Source organism: Ornithorhynchus anatinus, chromosome 10 (genome assembly GCF_004115215.2).
Source record: "Ornithorhynchus anatinus isolate Pmale09 chromosome 10, mOrnAna1.pri.v4, whole genome shotgun sequence".
Lineage (NCBI taxonomy): Eukaryota > Metazoa > Chordata > Mammalia > Monotremata > Ornithorhynchidae > Ornithorhynchus > Ornithorhynchus anatinus.
Window position 1 is genome coordinate 46,972,303 of NC_041737.1, and position 21,907 is coordinate 46,994,209.

The 21,907-nt window shown below is 43.9% G+C and overlaps 2 protein-coding genes across 2 annotated transcripts in view; both read left to right on the forward strand.

The window, feature by feature from the left end:
- The first annotated feature begins 445 nt into the window (after window positions 1–445).
- On the forward strand, window positions 446–6,577 carry SMKR1 (small lysine rich protein 1). Its single transcript, XM_029073577.2, has 3 exons — window positions 446–493; window positions 2,324–2,382; window positions 6,041–6,577. Exons 2-3 carry the CDS (start codon window positions 2,380–2,382, stop codon window positions 6,239–6,241), a joined length of 204 nt encoding a protein of 67 aa, XP_028929410.1. The 5' UTR covers window positions 446–493; window positions 2,324–2,379; the 3' UTR covers window positions 6,242–6,577.
- A 658-nt stretch (window positions 6,578–7,235) lies between these two features.
- The window catches only part of NRF1 (nuclear respiratory factor 1), a 136,482-nt gene continuing 121,810 nt past the window's right edge, over window positions 7,236–21,907 (forward strand). Inside the window, exon 1 of the mRNA XM_029073292.2 lies at window positions 7,236–8,091. The gene's annotated coding sequence lies outside the window, so the exon portion shown is untranslated. The remainder of the gene's footprint in view (window positions 8,092–21,907) is intronic.

The following is a 21,907-nucleotide window of genomic DNA, read 5'->3' on the forward strand; positions in this document are numbered from 1 at the left end:
GCACTTAACAAGTACTACGGTGAGGATGACTAATCGTTTCCGAAGGGCGGCTTGGGGCCTGAGGGGGCGCTTCCCGCCTTTTTCCCGACGGAGCTGGCGGGGGGGGGGGAGGGGGGGAGGGGGCGGGCCCTCCCCACTGCGCATGCGCAGGGGTTGAGCACGGCTCTCCCGCCAAATCCCCGGAAGGGCTTCGGGCGGGGAGCCGAATGTTCCCGATCCCCCATGAGGCAGAGCGGCCACAGGGGAGGGGGGCGGGGCTGCTAACCGCCTCCGCCTCGGCAACGGAGTCGAAGGGGCGCAGGCCCCGCCCCCCAACGGGCGCGCCTGAGTGACGGCGGAGCCGTCCAATCGCCGGGCGCGGGCTGGGGCCGCGGCCTCCCGCCCGGCCTGAGCCGCCGCGGCCGCTGCCTCTGAGGGAGCCGCCGCCACCGCCACCGCTACCGCCCTGGGGGAGCCGCCCCGCCCCGCCCCGCCCCGGATTGAGGGACCGACGGTGAGGCGGGACCCTCCTCGGGCCCAACCGCCTTTCCCGCCCTCCTCGAAGGCGCGGGGGGCCTTTCGCCCCCGCCCCTCCCCCGCATGGCCCCTGAGCAGGACAGACCGGAAGTGGTTGGCGGGGTTATGTCAAGCGGCGGGGCCTGCTGGAGACCCCTCGGGCCGGCGTTGTGCTGCTGTTGGACCTGTATAACGATAATAACAATAATAATAATGATGATGATGATGATGGCACTTGCAAGGCGCTTACCATGTGCCAAGCACCGTTCTGAATTGGGGTAGATACAAGGTGATCAGGTTGTCCCACATGGGGCACGCAGGCTTCATCCCCATTTTACAGAGGAGCTAACTGGGGCCCAGAGAATAATAATAATGTGGGGATTTGTTAAGCGCTTACTATGTGCAGAGCACTGTTCTGAGTTGGGGTAGATACAAGGTGATCAGGTTGTGCCACGTAGGGCACACAGTCTTCATGGAGAAGCAGCGTGGCTCAGTGGAAAGAGCCTGGGCTTGGAAATCAAAGGTCATGGGTTCCAATCCCAATCTGTCACCAGCTGTGTGGCTTTAGGCAAGTCACTTAACTTCTCTGTGCCTCAGTTATCTCATCTGTAAAATGGGGATCAAGACTGTGAGCCCCACATGGGACAACCTGATCACTTTGTATCCCCCCAGCACTTAGAACAGTATCCCCATTTTACAGAGGAGCTAACTGGGGCCCAGAGAATAATAATAATAATATTGGTATTTGTTAAGTGCTTACTATGTGCAGAGCTCTGTTCTGAATTTGGTTAGATACAAGGTGATCAGGTTGTCCCATGTGGGGCACACAGTCTTTATCCCCATTTTACAGATGAGGTAACCGAGGCACAGAGAAGTGAAGTGACTTGCCCACCGTCACACAGCTGACAAGTGGCAGAGTCAGGATTTGAACCCATGACCTCTGACTCCCAAGCCCGAGCTCTTTCCACTGAGCCACGATGCTTCTCTATGGCTCTATTGTACTTTCCAAGTGCTTAGTAGGCTGCTCTGCACACAGTAAGCACCCAATAAATACGAATGAATAATTACTTGCCCAAGGTCACACAGCAGACAAGTGGCAGAGCCACCATTAGAACTCACGACCTCTAACTCCCAAACCCATATTTTTGCCACTGAACCACACTGCTTCTAATCCGGCTTTGCCACTTACCTGCTGTGTGACCTTGGGCACTTCACTTCCCTGTCCCTCAGTTCCCTCGTCTGTAAAATGGGAATTAAGACCGGGACGGGGACTGTGTCCACCCTGATTATCTTGTACCTACCCCAGTGCTTAGAACTGTGCTTGGCACACAGTAAACCCTTAACAAATACCATCATTATTATTATTTTGCAGCACTACCTGGCCTTTCCTCCCCCAGTCATTCACAAATCAGTCACACGTTCAAGGGTGTTAACAGCCAATCAATTGTATTTACTGAGCGCTTATTATGTGCAGAGCACTGTACTAAGCTCTTGGGAGGGTATAACACAACAGAATTAGCATATTCTCTGCCCATAACGAGTTTACAGTGTAGGGCAAAAGAGTATTAATAAGAGCAAAACTGTGTTAACAAGGACAAAGTAGGTGTGATAACTTTCCCTGGAATCAATCAATCATATTTATTGAGGACTTATTATGTGTGACTCTCCCAGGTTCAGGGTGTGCCACTGAATGCCTTGGCCACTTGAGCTGCCACGTGTTTGTTCATTTTTCTGGGCATTACAACATTCTTGTTATTTCCAAGTGGTGGAGAAACAGCTCGTCATTTGCTAAATCTGTGCTATAACAAAATTATTACCTTTCTTTCAGGAATTCAGGGGAATGAATGCTTCTCCCACCAGTTCAAGTGAACGAGAGAATTTACCATGGTAATACATGTACTTATTTTGTTTGAATTATAAAATTCTAAGTCCCTTGTGCATTATTTATTGCATTTCAGATTCTCTAAGACTATTTTTTTTTTAACCAAAGATGGATTTGCCTTGGGTTTTCAGTCATATGTCTTCCTCACTCTCAGAGGCCAGCTTTCCCAAACTTTTTCCTTACTACTTTTCAGCCTTCTATAAATACTGAAAATGTGAAAGTATCTGTTTTAGCAAATGAGACTATGGGACCTTTAAAACCAATGCCTTTTAGGTTATGAGGCAGTGCTGGAGATAAATCACAGCACAAGCCCAGAATGATGAACCTCATTATTCCCCACACTTGATATTTATTACAGTTCAATCAATCAATTGTTTTTATTGAGCACTTACTGTGTGCAGAGCACTTTACTAAGCATTTGGGAGAGAACAACAGAGTTGGTAGGCATGTACTCCACCCACAAGGAGCTTCCAATCTAGATGGGAAGACAGACATTAAAAAAGACAGAAGCAGAACAAACAGGGAGACAGGTTTGAGGCAAGTGATAAGAATAGTGAGAATCCAAAATTTTTAAATCTAAGAGACCAGTAATTTTTTCCAGTAACCCTTCTGTTACCCCCCCCCCCCCCCCCCCGCCTGCTCCAGGGTACTGTTGCATGCAATCTGTTTTGTTTTGTTTTTATTACGGTATTTGTTAAGTGCTAACTGTGTGCCAGACACTGTACTAAGTGCTGGGTAAATGGGCTAATTAGGTTGGACAGAGTCCATGGCCCACATGGGGCTCACACTCTTAACTCTTAATCCCGTTTTCAGAGGAAGCATCCACTAGGCTACACTGCTTCTCTATTTCTGTTGTACTCTCCCTATCCCTTAACACAGCCCCTTGCATTTAGTAATTCCCACTGATCAAATTATTGGAAACACCCCTTCCCTTTTTAAGTTTTATACTGCATTAATATGAACTTCTTTACACCAATATCTAAAACTAAAATGCTTCCTACAGTTCCTAATTGTACTTTCCCACCCCCTTAGTGCAAAGCCATGCATTCACTAATTACCATTGACTAATTGGCTCGAAACACCCCTTCCCTTTCCAAGTTTTATACTGCCTTAACTTGTATTTACTTTTCACCACTATCTAAAACTAAAATGCCTCTAAACAGTTCCTAATATTTATGGTTTTGTCAAAATTAATTTTTGTTCTGGAGAGTTAGGAGCATTTTGCAAGAGCCGTATTTCACTTATCTTTTATAAAATGAAAAGCACACTTTCATGAAAAGAAATGGTAAGAAATGCATATCTTTTGTTATCATTTTTAAAGGGACTCCAGAGGAGCAATGTTTAACTCCATTTAGAAATTGGAAATAACTTTAGGTTTCCCAGCCATCATGGTAGTGCTGAGTTTATCAGCCCAAGGGATTTCTTGCTCAGAATCTATAGACAGCCTTGTGTTGAATTTGATTTCTCATTTCAAGTTGGAAATTGCTAAATATGTGAATAGGAGTAGATTTCTAAACAGTGGCCTCCCCTGCCATTTTCCCTACAGCCCTTTCTAGGACTATGACCTTTTTTTAATGGTATTTGTTAAGCACTTACATGGGGCTCACAGTCTTAATCCCCCTTTTACTGAGGCAGAAAGAAGTTGTGACTTGGCCAAGGTCAAGTGGCGGAGCCAGCATTAGATTTCCATATTAATTTGCATATGCCCCATGAACTGGGTTCCTGGTGCTATTTCCGGGCTATTTTCATTTAAAAGTTAATTTTTGCTGAAGGTTATCACATCTTGATTGTTTTTTCCCCCCTCTCTTCTCAGTCCTAATTCACCCACCACCAACCATCTAGATCCCTCTGGCCATCATCAATCAATCAAATGTACTTATAAACCACTTAATGTATGCAGAGCCCTTTACTGAGCGCTTGGAAAAGTACAGTATAGCAGTTGGTACTCGTGTTCCCTGTCCACAACAAGCTTACAGTCTTGTAAGTTTAGTCGTCATCAGTATTTATCTATATGTTATATGCAGAGCCTGTTCTAAGCCTTAAGATGGTAAAATACAAGACAAAGAATTGGTCTCTACATTGACCCTGGAGATAAGAGAAGCGGCATGGCCTAATAGATAGAGCACAGGTCTAGGAGTCAGAAAGACCTGGATTCTAATTCCAGCTCTGCCACTTCCCTACTGCGTGAATTTGGGCAAGTCACTTTATTTCTCAGTGCCTCAGTTATCTCATCTGGTGGGTGGGTTTTTTTCCATGGTATTTGGTGCTTACTATGTGCCAGGTATTCTGAGCTCTCGGGTAATAATAATGTTGGTATTTGTTAAGTGTTTACTATGTGCAGAGCACTGTTCTAATTGCTGGGGTAGATACAGGGTAATCAGGTTGTCCCACATGAGGCTCACAGTCTTAATCCCCATTTTACGTATAAAGTAACTGAGGCATAGAAAAGTTAAGTGACTTGCCCACAGTCACACAGCTGACAAGTGGCAGAAATGGGATTCGAACCCATGACCTCTGACTCCCAAGCCCATGCTCTTTCCACTGAGCCACACTGGGTAGATACGAGCTAATCAGGTTGGATACAGTCGGTGTACCACATGGGGCTCACAGTCTTAATCTCCATTTTACAGATGAAGTAAGTGATGTACAGAGAAGTGAAGTGACTTACCCAAGGTCACAAAGCAGAGAAGTGGCAGCCTTACTTCCCTGTTAAACGGCAATTAAAACTGTGAGCCCCATCTAGAACATGGACTGTATCCAACCTGATTAGCTTGTATCTACTCCAGCGCTTAATACAGTCCCTGGCACAAAGTAAACATAGTAAGTGCTTAATAAATATCATAAAAAAAAACCTCCACAAAAAACAAACAGGACCCATAACATGGAGCACACTGGGAGGAAGGAACATTCCTGCTTCTTGAAAGAACATTGTGCAGAGTGGCTGAAACCAGCGCAGCTAGGATACAGGGATAGACATTCAGCGTGGGTTCTAACGAGGCTCTGCCACTCCTCCGCCCTGTGACCTTGGGCAAGTCACTTCACTTCTCTGTGCCTCAGTTACCTCATTTATAAAATGGGGATTGAGACTGTGTCCAACCCCATTTGCTTGTAATAATAATAATAATGTTGGTATTTGTTAAGCGCTTACTATGTGCCGAGCACTGTTCTAAGCTCTGGGGTAGACACAGGGGAATCAGGATGTCCCACGTGGGGCTCACAGTCTTCATCCCCATTTTACAGATGAGGGAACTGAGGCCCAGAGAAGTGAAGTGACTTGCCCACAGTCACACAGCTGACAAGTGGCAGAGCTGGGATTCGAACTCATGAGCCCTGACTCCAAAGCCCGTGCTCTTTCCACTGAGCCACGCTGCTCTACCTCAGCGCTTAGTACAGTGCCTGGCACTTAGTAAGCGCTTAACAAATATAATTATTACTATTATTTTTATTGGAGCATGAAGAGAAGCAATGGCTACGGGAAAATCTATTGGATTTTTTCCATTTCTGATAAATGAAGGTTCTCTTGTCCTTATGGATATGAATTTCTGACATACAGGGTTATTATTTTTCCCCTGTATTTTTTCCCCCAAATTCTGTAGCAGTGTTGAAAACGCTATGAAGAGTTTTAAGAACATGCCCATACTTTTTTTTTCCATGATTTTGCAGCCAGGTAAAGGCAAAAAGTCAAAAGCTCGGGGCAAGTCCGTTAATGGGAAGAAACAGAAAAAGCCTGAAGTGGACATCCTCAGCCCAGCTGCCATGCTGAACGTGTATTACATCGCCCACAATGCTGCTGACTGCCTCGTGTTGCGTGGTTTCCGCTGGTCTGGTTTTACCAAAGGGACGAAAGGAAAGAAGAAAAGCTGAGATACACCATTGACAGATCTCTAGAATGAGTAATAGCTAGTGTTGGTTGGAGGCTGTATCGGGAGAGTGAAACCATGAAATACATCTACTAAAAATCCCATAAAGTCCAATGTAAGAGATATGCAAAGAGCACTAGTACTGTAGTTCGGGAGAAAGACATATTCATTTAACAGCCAGCACCTATGTAAAGTTAGTCTTGACCACAGATTTTTTTTCTTCCAGGTATGTGAGGTAAAGCTGTCTTTAAGCAATTCTAATACTGTGAGAGAGAATTCAGAGTACTCTGACTGTAAGCCTCATTCTGTGTCAGAATTAAATCTTGCTCTTTGAAAGCCAGTGCCTTACACTAGTTCTTTTACTACTGAATAAAGAAGTTGGAACATTTAATAGCAGGAGAGGAACTGGATGTTTAATAGTGGGAGGAGGGAGAGTATTTAAGAAGTAGAAACTCTTCTCTTTTTTTAATGTTATTTAAGCACTTACTATGTATCAAGTACTGTTCTAAGGGCTGAGGTAGATGTGGATTGATCAGGTTAGGCACAATCCCTGTCCCACATGGGGCTTGGTCTAATTTGCGGGGAGGATTTAATCCCTATTTTACAGATGAGGTAATTGAGGCACAGAGAAGTTAAGTGACTTGCCAAAGGTCACAAAGCAAGCTGTTGGCAGAGCTGTGAGTAGAACCCAGGTCCTCTGACTCCCAGATCCGTACTTTATCCACTAGGTCATGCTGATCCCCTCTATTTCAGGGATCAAAGGGTTACAGTCCCAGACCGGGCACTGTGTCCTCTCAACTGGAATAAAGCAGAATCAGTAAAGTTGTCTGCTCTGTAACCTTGGGCCTCAGTCACTTCATTTCTCTGGGCCTCAGTTACCTCATCTGTAACTCAATCAGGGATTGAGACTGTAAGCCCCATGTGGGTCAGGGACTGTGTCCAACCCAACTTGTTTGTATCCATCCCAGCGCTTAGGACAGTACCTGGCACACAGTAATGGCATAACAAACACCATAATCATTATTATTATTAATAGTATCTTCTAGTAATTATGGAGAGGATAGTTTGGGATGGTCTTTGAGGTCCAGGGCCTCTGTCCACCTGTCTTAGAGCTGACCCCTGGCACAAACCTAGCCCTGAGAAGTTGTGACATGATTTGTCTTTCCCTCTGCCTTCCTTGGAATTGTTTATGTGAAGATGTAGTTTAGCATGTAGGTGCTTTGAGGACCCCATGAACTACACGCCCATATTTGAGATGACTATTATGGACTGACCAGTTACACAAATTAATTTATTCTTAAATCCCTGGCAGATTGCCAGCCCAATTCTTAATAGGATATTTCTGTATTTCTGCTGCTCTAAATAGACTAGTGAGCATATGATTATAGGGATCTGAAAGCTGTTCATTTGTAGCTTTTTTATCTTTGCAGTTTATGAGATCAGGGAATGCCTTTTCTCACCTTTTAGGCAACCACTCAGATACAAGTAAGGGGATTATTGTGTGTGAGATTGCTAACTGCAGCTAATGATAATAATAATTCAACTCCCCTGCTAAGTGCTAAAATGTATGTTTATGTTTATAAGACAAACCCCGAGAATACTTTCCTTTTCTGTACAGCTTGCTTTTGAGGGTCCATAATTTAGTGGTCCCGTATGCAGAGGCTCGGAGACGATGGCACCTGCAGTGCATCATTCTGTCGAAGGCGACAGCAAGATTCGAATTATGTGGAAGGAAGAGAGACAAACAAGTCGACGAAAAGTCATTTGAGGCCGGAGGGGCGGCTTTGTATGGAGGAAAATTGAAAAGAAATTAAGCTGGCTAAGGAATAATGATTGTTCGGAAGCACTGGAAGGGTAAGTACGAATTGAAGAGCAAGAATTGAAGTCGTTAGACTCAGCGTGGTTTAGTGGCATGGTGTTTCTCCGGCCTGTATTCAGTGCTACGGGCTGCCACGCCTAATGTGTTTTTCAACCTGGGTTCAGTGGAACCCTGGAGTTCTATGGAAACGTGTCTGCTGACATTGTATTCTCCCAAGCGCTTAGTACAGTGGTCTGCACATAGTAAGCCCTCAATAAATATGATTGGTTGATTCTGTGAATGGCCACTGGGAATTCTGAAAAGGAAAAAAGAGGTAGACAGATATGACAAAAATGACAAAATTACCTCATCTGTAAAGTGGGGATTAAGAGGGAGAGTTCATATGGGACATGAACTGTGACCAGCGTGATTATCTTGTATCTACCCCATTGCTTAGTACAGTGCCTGGAACCTAGTAAGGGTTTAACAAATACCATTTAAAAAAAGGGGAGGCACCTAGGTCCTAATTCTGGCCCAGCCACTTGCCTGCTGTGCAACCATGGGCAACTCACTTAACTTCTCTGTGTCTCAGTTCCTTCATCTGCAAAATGGGGATTCAATGGCTGTTCTTCCTCCTACTTCGACTCTGAACCCCACATGGGACCTGGTGATCTTATATCTACCCCAGTGCTTAGTTCAGTGTGGGGAACATTATTATTATTAGTAATAATAATAATCCTGCTAGAGGTGATAATAATAATAATGTTGGTATTTGTTAAGCACTTACTATGTGCAGAGCACTGTTCTAAGCGCTGGGGTAGACACAGGGGAATCAGGTTGTCCCACGTGGGGCTCACAGTCTTCACCCCCATTTTACAGATGAGGTAACTGAGGCACAGAGAAGTTAAGTGACTTGCCCAGTGTCACACAGCTGACAAGTGGCAGAGCTGGGATTCGAACCCATGACCTCTGACTCCAAAGCCCGGGCTCTTTCCACTGAGCCATGCTGCTTCTCTGATACTGACATAAAGGAAGGAATGCTTGCTTTAATAATAGACATCACTTGAACATTTGATTCCTCAAGGAAAGAGTGGACTTCACAACTGGAGTGCACAAAGTCCATTGTTGGGAACTGTTTTCCCAGCCCATTGTTATGAGCAGAATTGCTCACAGAGCTAGCTTGTACCTGGGTCGGGCTCATCAGCTCTCCCAAGAACAAACCATCAAAATGTGTACTCTCGTGGAATGTGTAAGAATTGATCAGGCTGGACTTCTCTCTGATTCCCTTGAGTTGTGAAATTTACATGTGGCTAACCACACACTTTGAACTTTGGAGCAAATGATGGATCAGAAAATGTTGTCAGATGCTAATCTGGGGATGAATCAAGGGTGGGGCAAAAGGAAAGTTTTTAGCATTTTTCACCATCCAAGCTGCTTGAGCCAGTTCTTTTAACACTTCAGTTCTCTCCTGATGGCTCCTTTGGGTTATTGGACTAGCAACAACAGCAAGCCAAGGGGAAGGGTAGCAGCTGGAGGGCCTATATAGGTTTATTAGCAACTGAAAGGTAACTGAGGCCCAGAGAAGTGAAGTGATTTGCCCAAGGTCCCATAACAGACAAGTCAGGATTAGAACCCAGGTCCTTCTCTCAGGCCCCAGCTCTATCCACTAGACCAAGCTGCTTCTCCATGTTATAAATTTTTTTAATGGGTGTTACCACCATGGTCTAATCTGTTCATGGTACATCCCAATACCTGTAACAGCACGAAGAATTAAATCAACCAGTGGTATTTATTGAACACTTCCTGTGTGTGTGCGCGCCAAGCACTGTACTAAGCACTTACAAAATGCACAATACAATAAGGTAGGTAGGATTTGGGAACTGGCCCCAAACATGAGGGTCTAGAGTCAAGATGGCAGGGAAGCTGCAGGTCAGTTTGTAATTGTGTGTTTCTTGGAGAGTTTGCTCAGTTTGATTTCCTGTGTGCCTCAAAACAAAACTGTTCGGTGCAGCAGTTCCAAATTCATCTCCATAAGGAAAATTGAAGGGTGATATCTCTAGTTCATTTGGCAAATCAGTGGACTAATTAGCTTGGATTTTTTTTTACTTAACACTTAATTTCATCATGGTAATTAAAACACAAAGCTTCCTTTCCTGTAGCTAAGTCAAGTAAATCTCCAGGGGCATTGATACCCATCTACTCATTTTTGTTCATTATTTCATCTTGAGGTCACCTGAATCCTGCAGAGGTATCCTGGGGTGCTTTTTTAAAATCCTAAAGCCAATGAGATGTACAGTTCGCTTTGTTTAAAACTGACTTCTGTTCTCATGGCAACTGATTGTCCATCAGTACCAAAATAAACAAAAAGTGCCATTTCAAGAGCTAAGATGATGTTGCTAGGACAACTAGGATTTAGAGAAGACACTTTTGGGGTGAGAAGGGGATGGAGATTAATTTCAGTTCAATCCTTAAAGAATACATTGGCAGGGGTAGAAGGTTGGAGACCAGCGTCCCGAAAGGGTTAATTCAGTCAACGAAGGCGGGAGGGAGGGGGAGGAAGACTGAGACAAAAGCCTTTGCTACAAACTCTGTAAAGTACTGCCCTCTCAACAGAAATGATACAATTACATCTTTGTGTTGGGGTGAGCAGGGCTTTATGGGGATGAACTGCACAATTTCTCTAAGAAAAAGTTAACAGTTGTGGAGAATTAAATTAGCCATTAGAATCATCCATTTTATATTTTCACTGAACTCTCTTCACAGCACACAACACTTACTGGAAGCTTACTGGGAGGAAAAAAAGAAATTTCTTTCCCTTGTTTTTATGGCTTCATTTCTATTTCATGGTCACTCTTCCCGTAGTAGAAGGACTTGAAAACAATGTCCTTGTTATGCATTTAGATAACATCTTTGATGCTGTGGGATTATTATTCATACTTGGAATTGCTGCTCCAGTAGAGGGAGCTTGGTGCAAAGCTTCTTGTTAGGATACAAACCTCTTGTCCACAGAATTGGGAAGCTGCTGAAGCATTAACTGTGGTCTGAAACCAAGGCTTTGATATTGATTGCGGTACCCCAGAAGGGCAAAACGCAGGAGGGCATTTAACCTTTAAATTCTTTCCAGTTTTAAGATGTAATCATTTAAGATTAAATGATTGAGAAGCAGCATGGCCTAGTGGACTCACCACGGGCCTGAGAGTGAGAAGGACCAGGGTTCTAATTCCTGGCTCCACCACTTGTCTGCTCTGTGACCTGGGGCAAGTCACTTCATTTCTCTGGGTCTCAGTTACTTCATCTGTAAAATGGGGATAAAGACTGTGAGCCCCATGAGCGACATGGACTGTGTCCATCCTGATTAGCTTGTATCTACCCCAGCGTTTAGTACAGTGCCCGGCAGGTAGTAAGCGCTTAACAGATACCATTAAAAATTAGTATTCAGACTCTGGTGTTTAATTTTGGCATTTTAATCGGCAAACACAATCTGTTGCTGTATGGGCACGCCTGAGAAAATACCAACCTTAAAGCGGGCCAGGACCACACAGTCGACCTCTGAGACCAAGCCAGCCCCACTGTAACCTTATCTCTTGGCCTTGCCATATTGCCTGGTTCTGGACAGTAGAAAGCATCAGGGCCCTTCTTACACTCTAGGATTCATTCCTTTTACATGATTCTGCCAATTCATTGAGCCTGAGCAAAATTAGAGAAAGCTGAAGCAGCCAGGAAACTATCCAGGCCAAGTGGACATGAATTGGTCCCACGATAATTTGGGGTTTGCATCTCTTGAGTGCTCTTGTTTCTTGTCACACGGTAAGAATGGTCCAAATCCACCACAGTGGCCTATCCAATAAACCACCCATTTCTTGATAATTGCCAGCACAAGATGCAACCATTATAAAACACAGTCCACTTGGTTTCCACTCATTCTCTCTATGGATACAGTGAAGCCGAGTTGACCGGGAAATACACCGAATTCTCTTATTATCTATCAATCAATGGTGGTCACTGAGTGCTTACTGTCGGCAGAGCACTGTACTAAGCGTTTGGGAGAGACAGAGTTGGTTGGCACATTCCTTGCCCACAACAAGTTTACATTCTAGAGGGGGAGACAGACATTAATATAAATCATTTGTAAAATATAATTTAAAATATACCTTTACATACAATTTATAGATGTTTCTGTTGAATACCACAGAAAGGAAAAATTGCATTATAGGATAGACACTTTGATCAGTTCTTCATGCATGTTTACAACGATTTTTTCCTACTCCACATTGCGTCCTGCCAGATAGACATGTGCTAACTCCCCAGTGTTGTTTTTTTTTTAATCAAACACACATTAGGAAAGAACAGAGTGTATTAGGTTAGGGAGGTGGCGGGATCTAAGATCTAATGGAAAGAGCAAGGGGTTGGGAGTTGAGGAGACTCAAGTTCTAGTTCCAGTCATGACATTTCATTGCCTCCTGGGTGACTTTGGACAAATCACTTAATTTCTCAGTTTCATCGCCTGTAAAATGGGGATAAAATGCCTGTTTTCCCTCTGTCTTCCTTGGACTGTGAACCCCATGTGGGTTAGGGTTGGATCTGATTTGATTGTATTGTATCTACCCCAGTGGCTAGTATGATGCTTGGCACATATTAAGTGCTTAACCAAAAACACAATTATTATTACTAGAGAGGTGTTTCTTGCCTTCCTCTTCTCCTTCTCACATCTGGGAGAGTATCCTTCCTAAATTTCAGGTGTGATCCTTTTGCCCGTTCAGGATTCAACCAAAACGGGGGAAGTTGTACATGGAAAAAAATCACACTTGGCACTAAGCTGGTCCTTAATGAGGACTAGATGCTTTGCTACATTGGCATAGAAAAGATAATCAAGTTTAAAAGCAGGTGGGTGCTCATTTCTGTGCCTGAAAATGCACGCACATTTCCTCAGGCGGAGGAGTTGTGGGAAACCCCCACACAGCTGCTCGGCTGTGGGTGTGAAGAAGAGCTGTTTATAAGGTACAAGGCTGGGGAAGTGTCAAATGTGGGGTTAGGCATTCAGTTGGAAAGAACACAGCCCTGGGATTCAGAGGACCTGGAGTTCTAATCCCATCTCTGCCACTTGCTTGCTGTGTGACCTTGGACAAGCCACTTAACTTCTTTGGGCCTCAGTTTTCTCATCTGTAAAATGGGGGTTAAGACTACGAGCCCCATGTGGGACAGGGACTGTTCAACCCAATTATCTCGTCTCTACCCCAGCGTTTAGTACAGTGCCTGGCATATAGTAAGTGCCGAACAAATACAATTATTATTATTATTATGTGAAATGAAGGGGAAAAAGTGTCACAGCCCTTTGAGCTACAGTGGCTGGCCCATGAGAGCTGACTAGTAAACAGGAGATTGGGGAGTTACCAGGGCATTTTAGTTTATTACTGGGGTGGCAATATCTCACCCTGAATGTTTACTGCTGTGCCCAACAATTCTGATCTGGTGAATGTAGAAATGTAGGCAAGTGTGCTATGAAAGCAGCACAGTATGTAAACATTAATAAATAGAACCACCTCGACTTATATTGGCAGTCAATCAATTGTATTTACTTAGGTCTTATTATGTGCACAGCACTGAACTAAGTGCTTGGGAGAGTAGAAAATAACAGAGTTGGCAGACACGTTTCCTGCCCACAACAAGTTTGCAGTCAGGGTAAATAGCCTCATAAATCACAGCTTTCAGTCAGAGGATGGGTTTTGCTTACCACTCCTGGCAGGCAAGATTGTTTAAGTATGTTGTCAGGTTGTCTTCTGAGCATGGAAAGTAGCCATGGATTTACCAGGGCTGGGTGGGACTTCCAATGCCCAGGGACATCTGACTTTTTCACTCTGGTTACTCTGATGACAGTGAAATGAGACCTTTTTGACACCGAGATGAAAACCCTAGAAAATGCGGAGCCAAAAAATGGGTAGAATTCCCAAAATGAGGCCTTTCCACTAAAAACAGTCCTTCCTCTGTGTAGTTAATCTGAGATTCAAGTCTAGGTCCATGATGTTAGGTGTTCACCTTCTTAACAAATTCCTTTGTATCACAGTTGTGAATGTTGATTCAGGTGTACCCCACAATTCAATCAAGTTGTGTTCTCCAAACTGTGCTTGTATTGTGAATGTCATAACATCAGATATATTTGTCCCTTAGACTTTCATGCAATTAGGATCCATTGCAGATTCCAGAACTGTAATCTGGAACCATCCATAATGTAATGGCAAAGTACTATGGGTAAGGAAATTTTCCCTGTAAATCTTCCTCTTTCCTCTCCTGTAGCACCATAGCAAAGCACTATCTAAGCACTGGAAGGGACCTCAAGAAGTTATCTGGGACAGCTCCCTGCTACTGGCCAGGGAAATAAACAGTCCAAGACAGAGGATTACCTACTCCTTTCTTAAAGATCTCCAGAAATGAAAACTCCCTCAGCCACTTGTCCCAGTGTTTTATCACCCTAAGAGTTAAGAAGTCACATCTTATATCTAAATGACATTTCTTCAGCTTTAATCCAATTTCCTCCTTTTGGGTCCTCTGTAGATATGGAGAGCACCTGGTTAATATCTTCTCCATAAAAAGGAGAGATGAAGGGGGAAAGGAGGTTAGAAAGAGGGAAGAAGAGAAGAGACCCAATGGGTTAACCCCCTGGCTGGTGGGAGAGAGGGGGGTGGCGGTGGTGGATTGGGAGGGAATCCTTTGAGGAGAGAGGAGAGTGGAAGGAGAGCACTCCTTGAGGGAAGGGTGAATCAGTCAGGGAAAGAAAACAGCAATATATCAGTGGGGAGAAGTGCGCAAGTCAAAGTGAGACTACCCCAGGGAAAGGGGGAATGAAAAGCAAGTGGACAAGGGGTGGGATGAAGAATGTATGAGAGGGAATTTAGGGACAGGGGAGCAGGAAAATCCCTGAGGGGTAGTTTGACATTTAAAGATTTTTGCCTTTAGGAAATGTAGACATTTGAAATTTGTCGATGATTAACCGTTAGGTGTTGAACTCTAGATGGTTTGTCACTGTCTCTAGAACTTCCTATCGGTAGGGAAGCTGGTCTTTTGTTTTTAGTGGAGGCAGCCTTCGATCACAATTGCAGTCGGTGAGGTCGTCTCTTTCCGAACCCAGAAGCAGATCGGTACCCTCACCTTTCAAAAGAGAAAGACAGCTACGATGTGACAAATGAATAGGTTTCCCCCTCCCCAACAATTCTACTTATGAATTACTCATCTTAAAAAAAAATTACAGTGTCATTGCACTGAAGATTTGAGGCACTGAATAAAGGACTAGAAAGTTGACATTAAGTTGAAAATTGGGGAAGCAAGGAAGGTGGAAAATGGAGAAGTTAAAATCTAAGAGTAAAGGGAAAGAGTAGGAAATGCAGGCAGCACAGATTCTAAATTCATACAGTCTGATCAGACCTAGTCCCTAGAAGATAGTGCAGCTAATGGTGGATCAGGAGCCATGAGTCAGAAGGAGCAAAGGTCTGTCGCAGATCTCACCTCGCATAATCTCTGAGGTTGCCACTGATTATTTTTTCAGAATTGGAGCGTAAATCCCCTCTTCCAACCAGCCCTGCCTGTTTTATCTACTTTCTAAATAGTGAAAACATCCTCCACCAAGTATTAACGTGGCAACTTAAATGTGGTATTTTGTGATACTGATAGAGATTTATACTCCAAATATATCACTGAGGCAAACACAAAGAGCCTATTTACCTGGTACGAGGCAGAAACACTGGTGTTTCGCTCCACGTGGGGTCGAAGGGGTATAGATGGGGATGCTTTGACCCCAAGACCAAGATATAACAGGACTGTTTTATCTGCCCCGTTGCCACCTTCAGCCAGAAAGGCCCAAGTGGGGTCTTCAGCACAGTTTTTTTAATGGTATTTGTTAAGCACTTAGGGTGTGTGTTAAGCACTGTTTTAAGCACTGGGTAGTACGGCTGGTAGTACGGAGCCTCTCTCCTCTCCTGCTCCCTTTGTAACCTTTTCTTCTGCTCTCCCCTTTGTCCCACTCCTCCTCTGGAATTGGCTGAACTCCAGGAGATGTCATCAAGTCATTATGGGAGATTGATTGAAAGGGTATGGAAATCAGACTCCCTTACAGTCAGGGGTGCTTCATGGCAGAAAGCCCTGCAGTTTCCTCTTCTGGTGTCCTGAGCGCTCTGGACAGACTGTCATATTAAGCACCCATTTGATTACATCCTGGGAATAATAAAAATTGTGATATTTGCTAAGTGCTTACTACGTGCCAGGCACTATATTAAGGGCTGGGGTAAGTGCAAGATAATCAGGTTGGACACAGTCCCTGGCCCACAAGGGGCTCACATTCTTAATCTGTATTTTACAGGTGAGGAAACAGGCACAGAGAAGATAAGTAACTTGCCAACACACAGCAAATGGTGGAGTCAGTATTAACACCCAAGTCCTCTGACTCCCAGGCCTGTGCTCTTTCCACTAGGCCACACTACTTTTCATAATATAATTATATTTGCATATAATATAGTTGAAGTGAACCACTGACCAATATTGGATTAGTCTGTACACTCCTTGTGGGAGTATACACTGAACTCTCCAAAGCACTTTGTAGAATCCTCTGCACACAGTAAACTCTCAATTAATATGATGGATTGATTGCTGGTGTGTGTGCATTCAGTGGGGTTTTCTTCCACCAAATCTTGCCTGAGTTTGCTTTCCAAACCTGCTCACAGAACACTTTCCCCCTAAGTGCTACCTGTTGGCAAAGCAAGAAACATTTGGGATTGTTTATACTACTTAAATTACTCATAACTGGAGAAGAAAGCAAAGGGTGTGAAACTTTAGAATTTTTTTGGTTTGGAATTACATTATCGGCAAACACAAAAGCTAATCATTTCTAATCAAGGTATCAGGATTGGGCTCTATCCTTGTAATGCTTTTGACTCCATGAGTGCTTAAGAAAAATGCTTATAAATGTAGCTATCAGCTGAAATGAAGTGTGATTATCAGTATATCATAGGAATAATAATAATGTTGGTATTTGTTAAGTGCTTACTATGTGCAGAGCACTGTTCTAAGCGCTAGGGTAGATACAGGGTCATCAGGTTGTCCCACATGAGGCTCACAGTTAATCCCCACTTTACAGATGAGGTGACTGAGGCACAGAGAAGTGAGACTTGCCCATAGTCACACAGCTGACAAGTGCCAGAGCAAGGATTCGAACCCATGACCTCTGACTCCCAAGCCCAGGCTCTTTCCACTGAGCCACGCGGTGGTGCCAATTAGTCAAAAATTCCAGTATCTGAGAGTCAGGTCTGTCCCAGAGAATCATTGCCAGGAGAGGGTTTGACCGAGGACTTATAGACAACCATGTATTTGGGAATAACAGAAGCCAGAGCAGACCTCAGAGAGGAGAGAGAGTACATTGATTAGTTGAATTCTAGCTGTGCTTTTGCCCCTGCTTCAATTCATGCATTTGGAAATCCTGTCCTACCACCAAGGCTAAAGTGACATTTGTCTGGTTTTATTTAGGACAGTCCAGTTTTCAGCTGGTCAGTCCCCTGTCCAGTATTGAACAAGGGGGAGGTCAGCAAGGGAGTGGCTAGTATTTTTGTATGCCCTCAGTGGTCTCACTAACTGAAGGTGCCCAACACAGCCTTGCTATGGATCCCCAGGAAGAAAATACGTGGAAGATTCTAGGCTGGGCAGTGTACGAAGCAGTAGGATAGATATGAGATAATCAGGTTGGATACAGTCCCTGTCCCTCATAAGGCTCCCAGTCCAAATCCTCATTTAACAGATGAGGTAACTGAGGCACAGATAATTTAAGTGACTTGCCCAAGGTCACAGCAGACAAGTGGTGGAACTAGGATTTGAACCCAGATCCTCTGATTCCCGGGCCCGTGCTGTATCCACTGCTTCTCCAGCGTTGCCCCCAGCTAGCTAATGGACAATCATTAAGGAACAAAATTGAGGAACCTAACTCTAAAGCATTTCTCTATTTAAGGGGACATCAACAATTTAGCTCTTCTCCCCAAATTTCCTGGCTGGTCCTTCCAGGATTCACAGTTTGCTCAACAATGTCAAACAGATCCCATGTCCCAAGTAGGATTTTCTTTATTTTTCCCTACTTCCATCCTCCTAAAAATGTATTCGGTTTAAAAATTAAAACTAATCTTCCCTGAAGTTGCTCATAGTTTACATCGCCACATGCGAACTGAGGCTAGAGACCTGCTGGAGATGTTTAAAGTACTTGGTTGTCCCAGTGATTGATGGGTAAAACTTAAATTGATTATTTTTCATCCACAGAGATGCTGTGCACCACTGAGAAATTAATTAATGGGCTTTCTGATGTGATGTGATTATCATCAGATTTTCCCAGAAGTGGTGCCAAGCTGCTCCAAACTGGTCACAATTATGGGGATGATGAGGACTAAAAAGATATTTTTTTTTCTTTTTTGAATAGTCTTTCCTAATTTATCTTGAGAGATCTGTCTTAGGGAACTGGACTGGCATTTGTCATATGTCCTGTAGTAAGTGATGTTATCTCAGTTTTCCCACCTAAAAAGTGTCCCTTGCTCTCTTTTTAGGGTGTTATCCATCAGGAGAACCCATATGGGTAAATACCTTGTACTTTCATCTTTACATTCTGTTTCATATAAGAATGAAAATTTCTTCTCTGGCTTTTGGTGTTTATGTTCAAATGGAGTAATCCAATCTCTTATCAGGGCCCACCAGCAGGGTTGCTGCTCTGGTCATTATCTCCATTCTCTGGTTGGGGCCTAGGAAATGGGTGGTGCCCAGAGCTAAATAAGAACAACTACTAAACCTCCCACTGGGCTTCACAGTATTTAGTTATAAAATGGAGGGAATGAAAAACACCTGCTATCTCCCCCCCCCACCCCTCCCACTTCCTGTAAGGGTTCAGTCCTAATTTACTTTTTGTCAAGCACTGTTCTAAGTACTGGGGCCCCTCTCCCACATGGGGTTAACTCATTCACTCATTCATTCATTCATTCAATCATAGTTATTAAGCACTTATTGTGTACACAGCACTGTACTAAGCGCCTGGGAGAATACAATATAACAATAAACAGACATATTCCCTGCCCACAAGGAGCACACAGTCTGGAGGGGTTCACAGTCAAGTAGGCTGGAGAAAATGCACTGAATCCCCATTTTGGAGTTGAGGAAACTAACGCACAGAGAAGTTAAGTGACTAGCCCATGGTCTGGTGGAAAGAGCGTGGACCTGGGAGTCAGAGGACCTGAGTTCTAATTCTAACTCCACCACATGCCTTAAAATGGGGATTAAGACTATGAGCCCCATGTGAAACATGGACTATGTCCAAACAAATTAGCGTGAACCTATCCCAGGACTTAGTAGAATGTCTGGCATGTAGTAAGTGTTTCACAAATGTCATTAAAAAAAGGCAGAGCCAGGATTAGAACACAGATCTTCTGGCTCCAGGGACCACGCTTCATCCACTAAATCACACTTCTTCCCTTCTCTTGGAAATGCTGTCCTTGGTTTAACTGGGACAGTGCTCTGCTGGGTTCTCATCTTAAATCTGTGGTTGCTTCTTCTTTAGTTCTTTCTCTGGATCTTCTTCCATCTGAGGTCCCTCGAGGATCTGTTCTGCGTCCCCATCTTTTCTCACTTTACACTCCTTCTTTTAGGGACATCATCCACTCCCATGGCTTCAGCTACCACGTCGATGCAGATGTTGTATTGTACTTTCCCAAGCTCTCAGTACCGTGCTCTGCACACAGTAAGCGCTTAATAAATATGACTGAATGAATGACTCCCAAATTTATCTCACTAGTCCCAACTGCTCACCTCCTGTGCAATCTCACATTTCCTCTTATCTTGAGAATTTATTCTCATGGATATCCCACCTCCACCTCAAGAGAAATATGTCCAAAACCGATCTCTTCATCTTCCCTCCCAAATCTTCTCCTACACCTAGCTCACCCATCACAATTGACAGCTCCACCCCTCTCCAGGCCAAACTTAAGTCTGCTGCCCAGAACTATATTCTAAAAGAATGTTCTGTGCATATCTTCCGACTCCTCAAAAGCTTTCAGTGGTTACCCCCTTGCTGTCCCGGTTATGCAAAAACACTTGACCATTGGTTTTAAGGCACTCTCCCTTCTATTTATCCACTTTTCTCCCACCATACCCCACCTTGCACTCTTTATTCCTTTTTTTTATGGTATTTGCTAAGCACTTACTACATGCCAAGCCCTGTTCTAAGCGCTGGGGCAGATACAAGGTAGTGAGGTTGTTCCACGTGGGGCTCCCAGTCTTAATCCCCATTTTACAGATGAGGGAACTGAGGCACAGAGAAGTTAAGTGGCTTGCCCAAGGTCACACAGCAGACAAGTGTTGGAGCCGGGACTCCCAAGCCCGTGCTCTTTCCACTAAGCCATGCTGCTTCTCTTTTATTATTATTATCATCATGATAGCCTTCAGTGAGTTTTACTGGATTCCAAGGATTGTGCTAAGCACTGGACTAGATACATGATATTCAGAGTGGACCCATATCCTGTCCCAGTTGGGGCTCACTAATCTATCAGTAAATCAGTAGTATTTACTGAATACTGTACTAGGCACCAGAGAGATCCAATTGTGTGAGGCACAATTCCTGCCCCAGAGAAGTTTACAATCTACTGGGGGTGACAGACACTAAAGTAATTTACATATAAGAATTAGGAAAGCAGAAACAGTAGTGTTTATTGAGCCCAAGTAAAAGAGTAATAATGAAAATGCTACAAGTGGCTGTTTATCCACAAGTGCCTGATTGGTACAAAGGATTGGGGTGGTAGTTATGGGGGATACAATTAGCGGGGGAGGAGAAAATGCTTGGGAAAGCCCTCCTGGAGATGTGGTTTCGGAAGTCTTTTAAAGATGGAGAGAGAGTTGTGGTCTGGCAGATATGAAGGAGGAGGAAGTTCCAGGCTGGAGGAAGTGTGAGAGCAAGGGGTCAGAGAGGAAGGTGAGGCCACAAGTAGGTTCGATTGAGAACAACAAAGAATGTAACCTGGAGTGTATTAGGAGAAGAGAGGGGATGATTAGCAGGAGAGGGGCTTGACTGAGTGCTCTAAAGTCAGTGGATGCAAGTTTCTGCTTGATGTGGATGGGATTGAGAAACCAATGAAGGTTTTTGAGAAGTGAGAGCGAGTGGGTATCTTATCTCCATTTTACAGATGAAGCTGAGATCCAGAGAGGTTAAGTGACTTGCCCAAGGTCACACAGCAGGTGTCAAACACATATGGTTGACTTTAATATGGTAGCTAGGGTAAGACAGTTGAATGGAGGGTACCCAGAATGGCCTCAGCCCTTTCCACTTCACCTTGCCCTCTTATTTTGGTGTCAACCAAATAGGATGGCCAAAGCAGGATATTTCAGGCCAGCTGGAGTGTCTAGAGTGGGAGAGGCAAGAAAACGGGGACAGATGAGAGGAATGGGTGAAAAAGAGGGAATGAAATGGAAGAAAGAATCACAGAGAGAGGGGTGTGAGAAAAATAGGGGAGGGGGAAATGTCAGTTGATGACATTTACTTCATCATGAAAAAAGTAGAGAGAAAAAAATGGTACAGGAAATAGAGACAAAAAATAAAAAGCCAACACAAAATCATAGGGATTTTTCCTGGGTTCCAGCTGGCTATGGAATAAAGTAAAAAGATGACTCCGTGATTTAAGTGATCTAGGAAGAAACATGGAGTACAGAAAAAGTTCGGGGATAAAAGTGGAAATTTTTTTTCCCACATACTCTTTTAAGTTAATAGGTCTTGGATTTTAAAAAAAATCAGGTAATGAATAGAATTTGACTGAAAAAGTAAATGTTAATAGTCCCCCGTGTTGAAGATAGCTGAAAAGATTAAAAGGAAAGTAT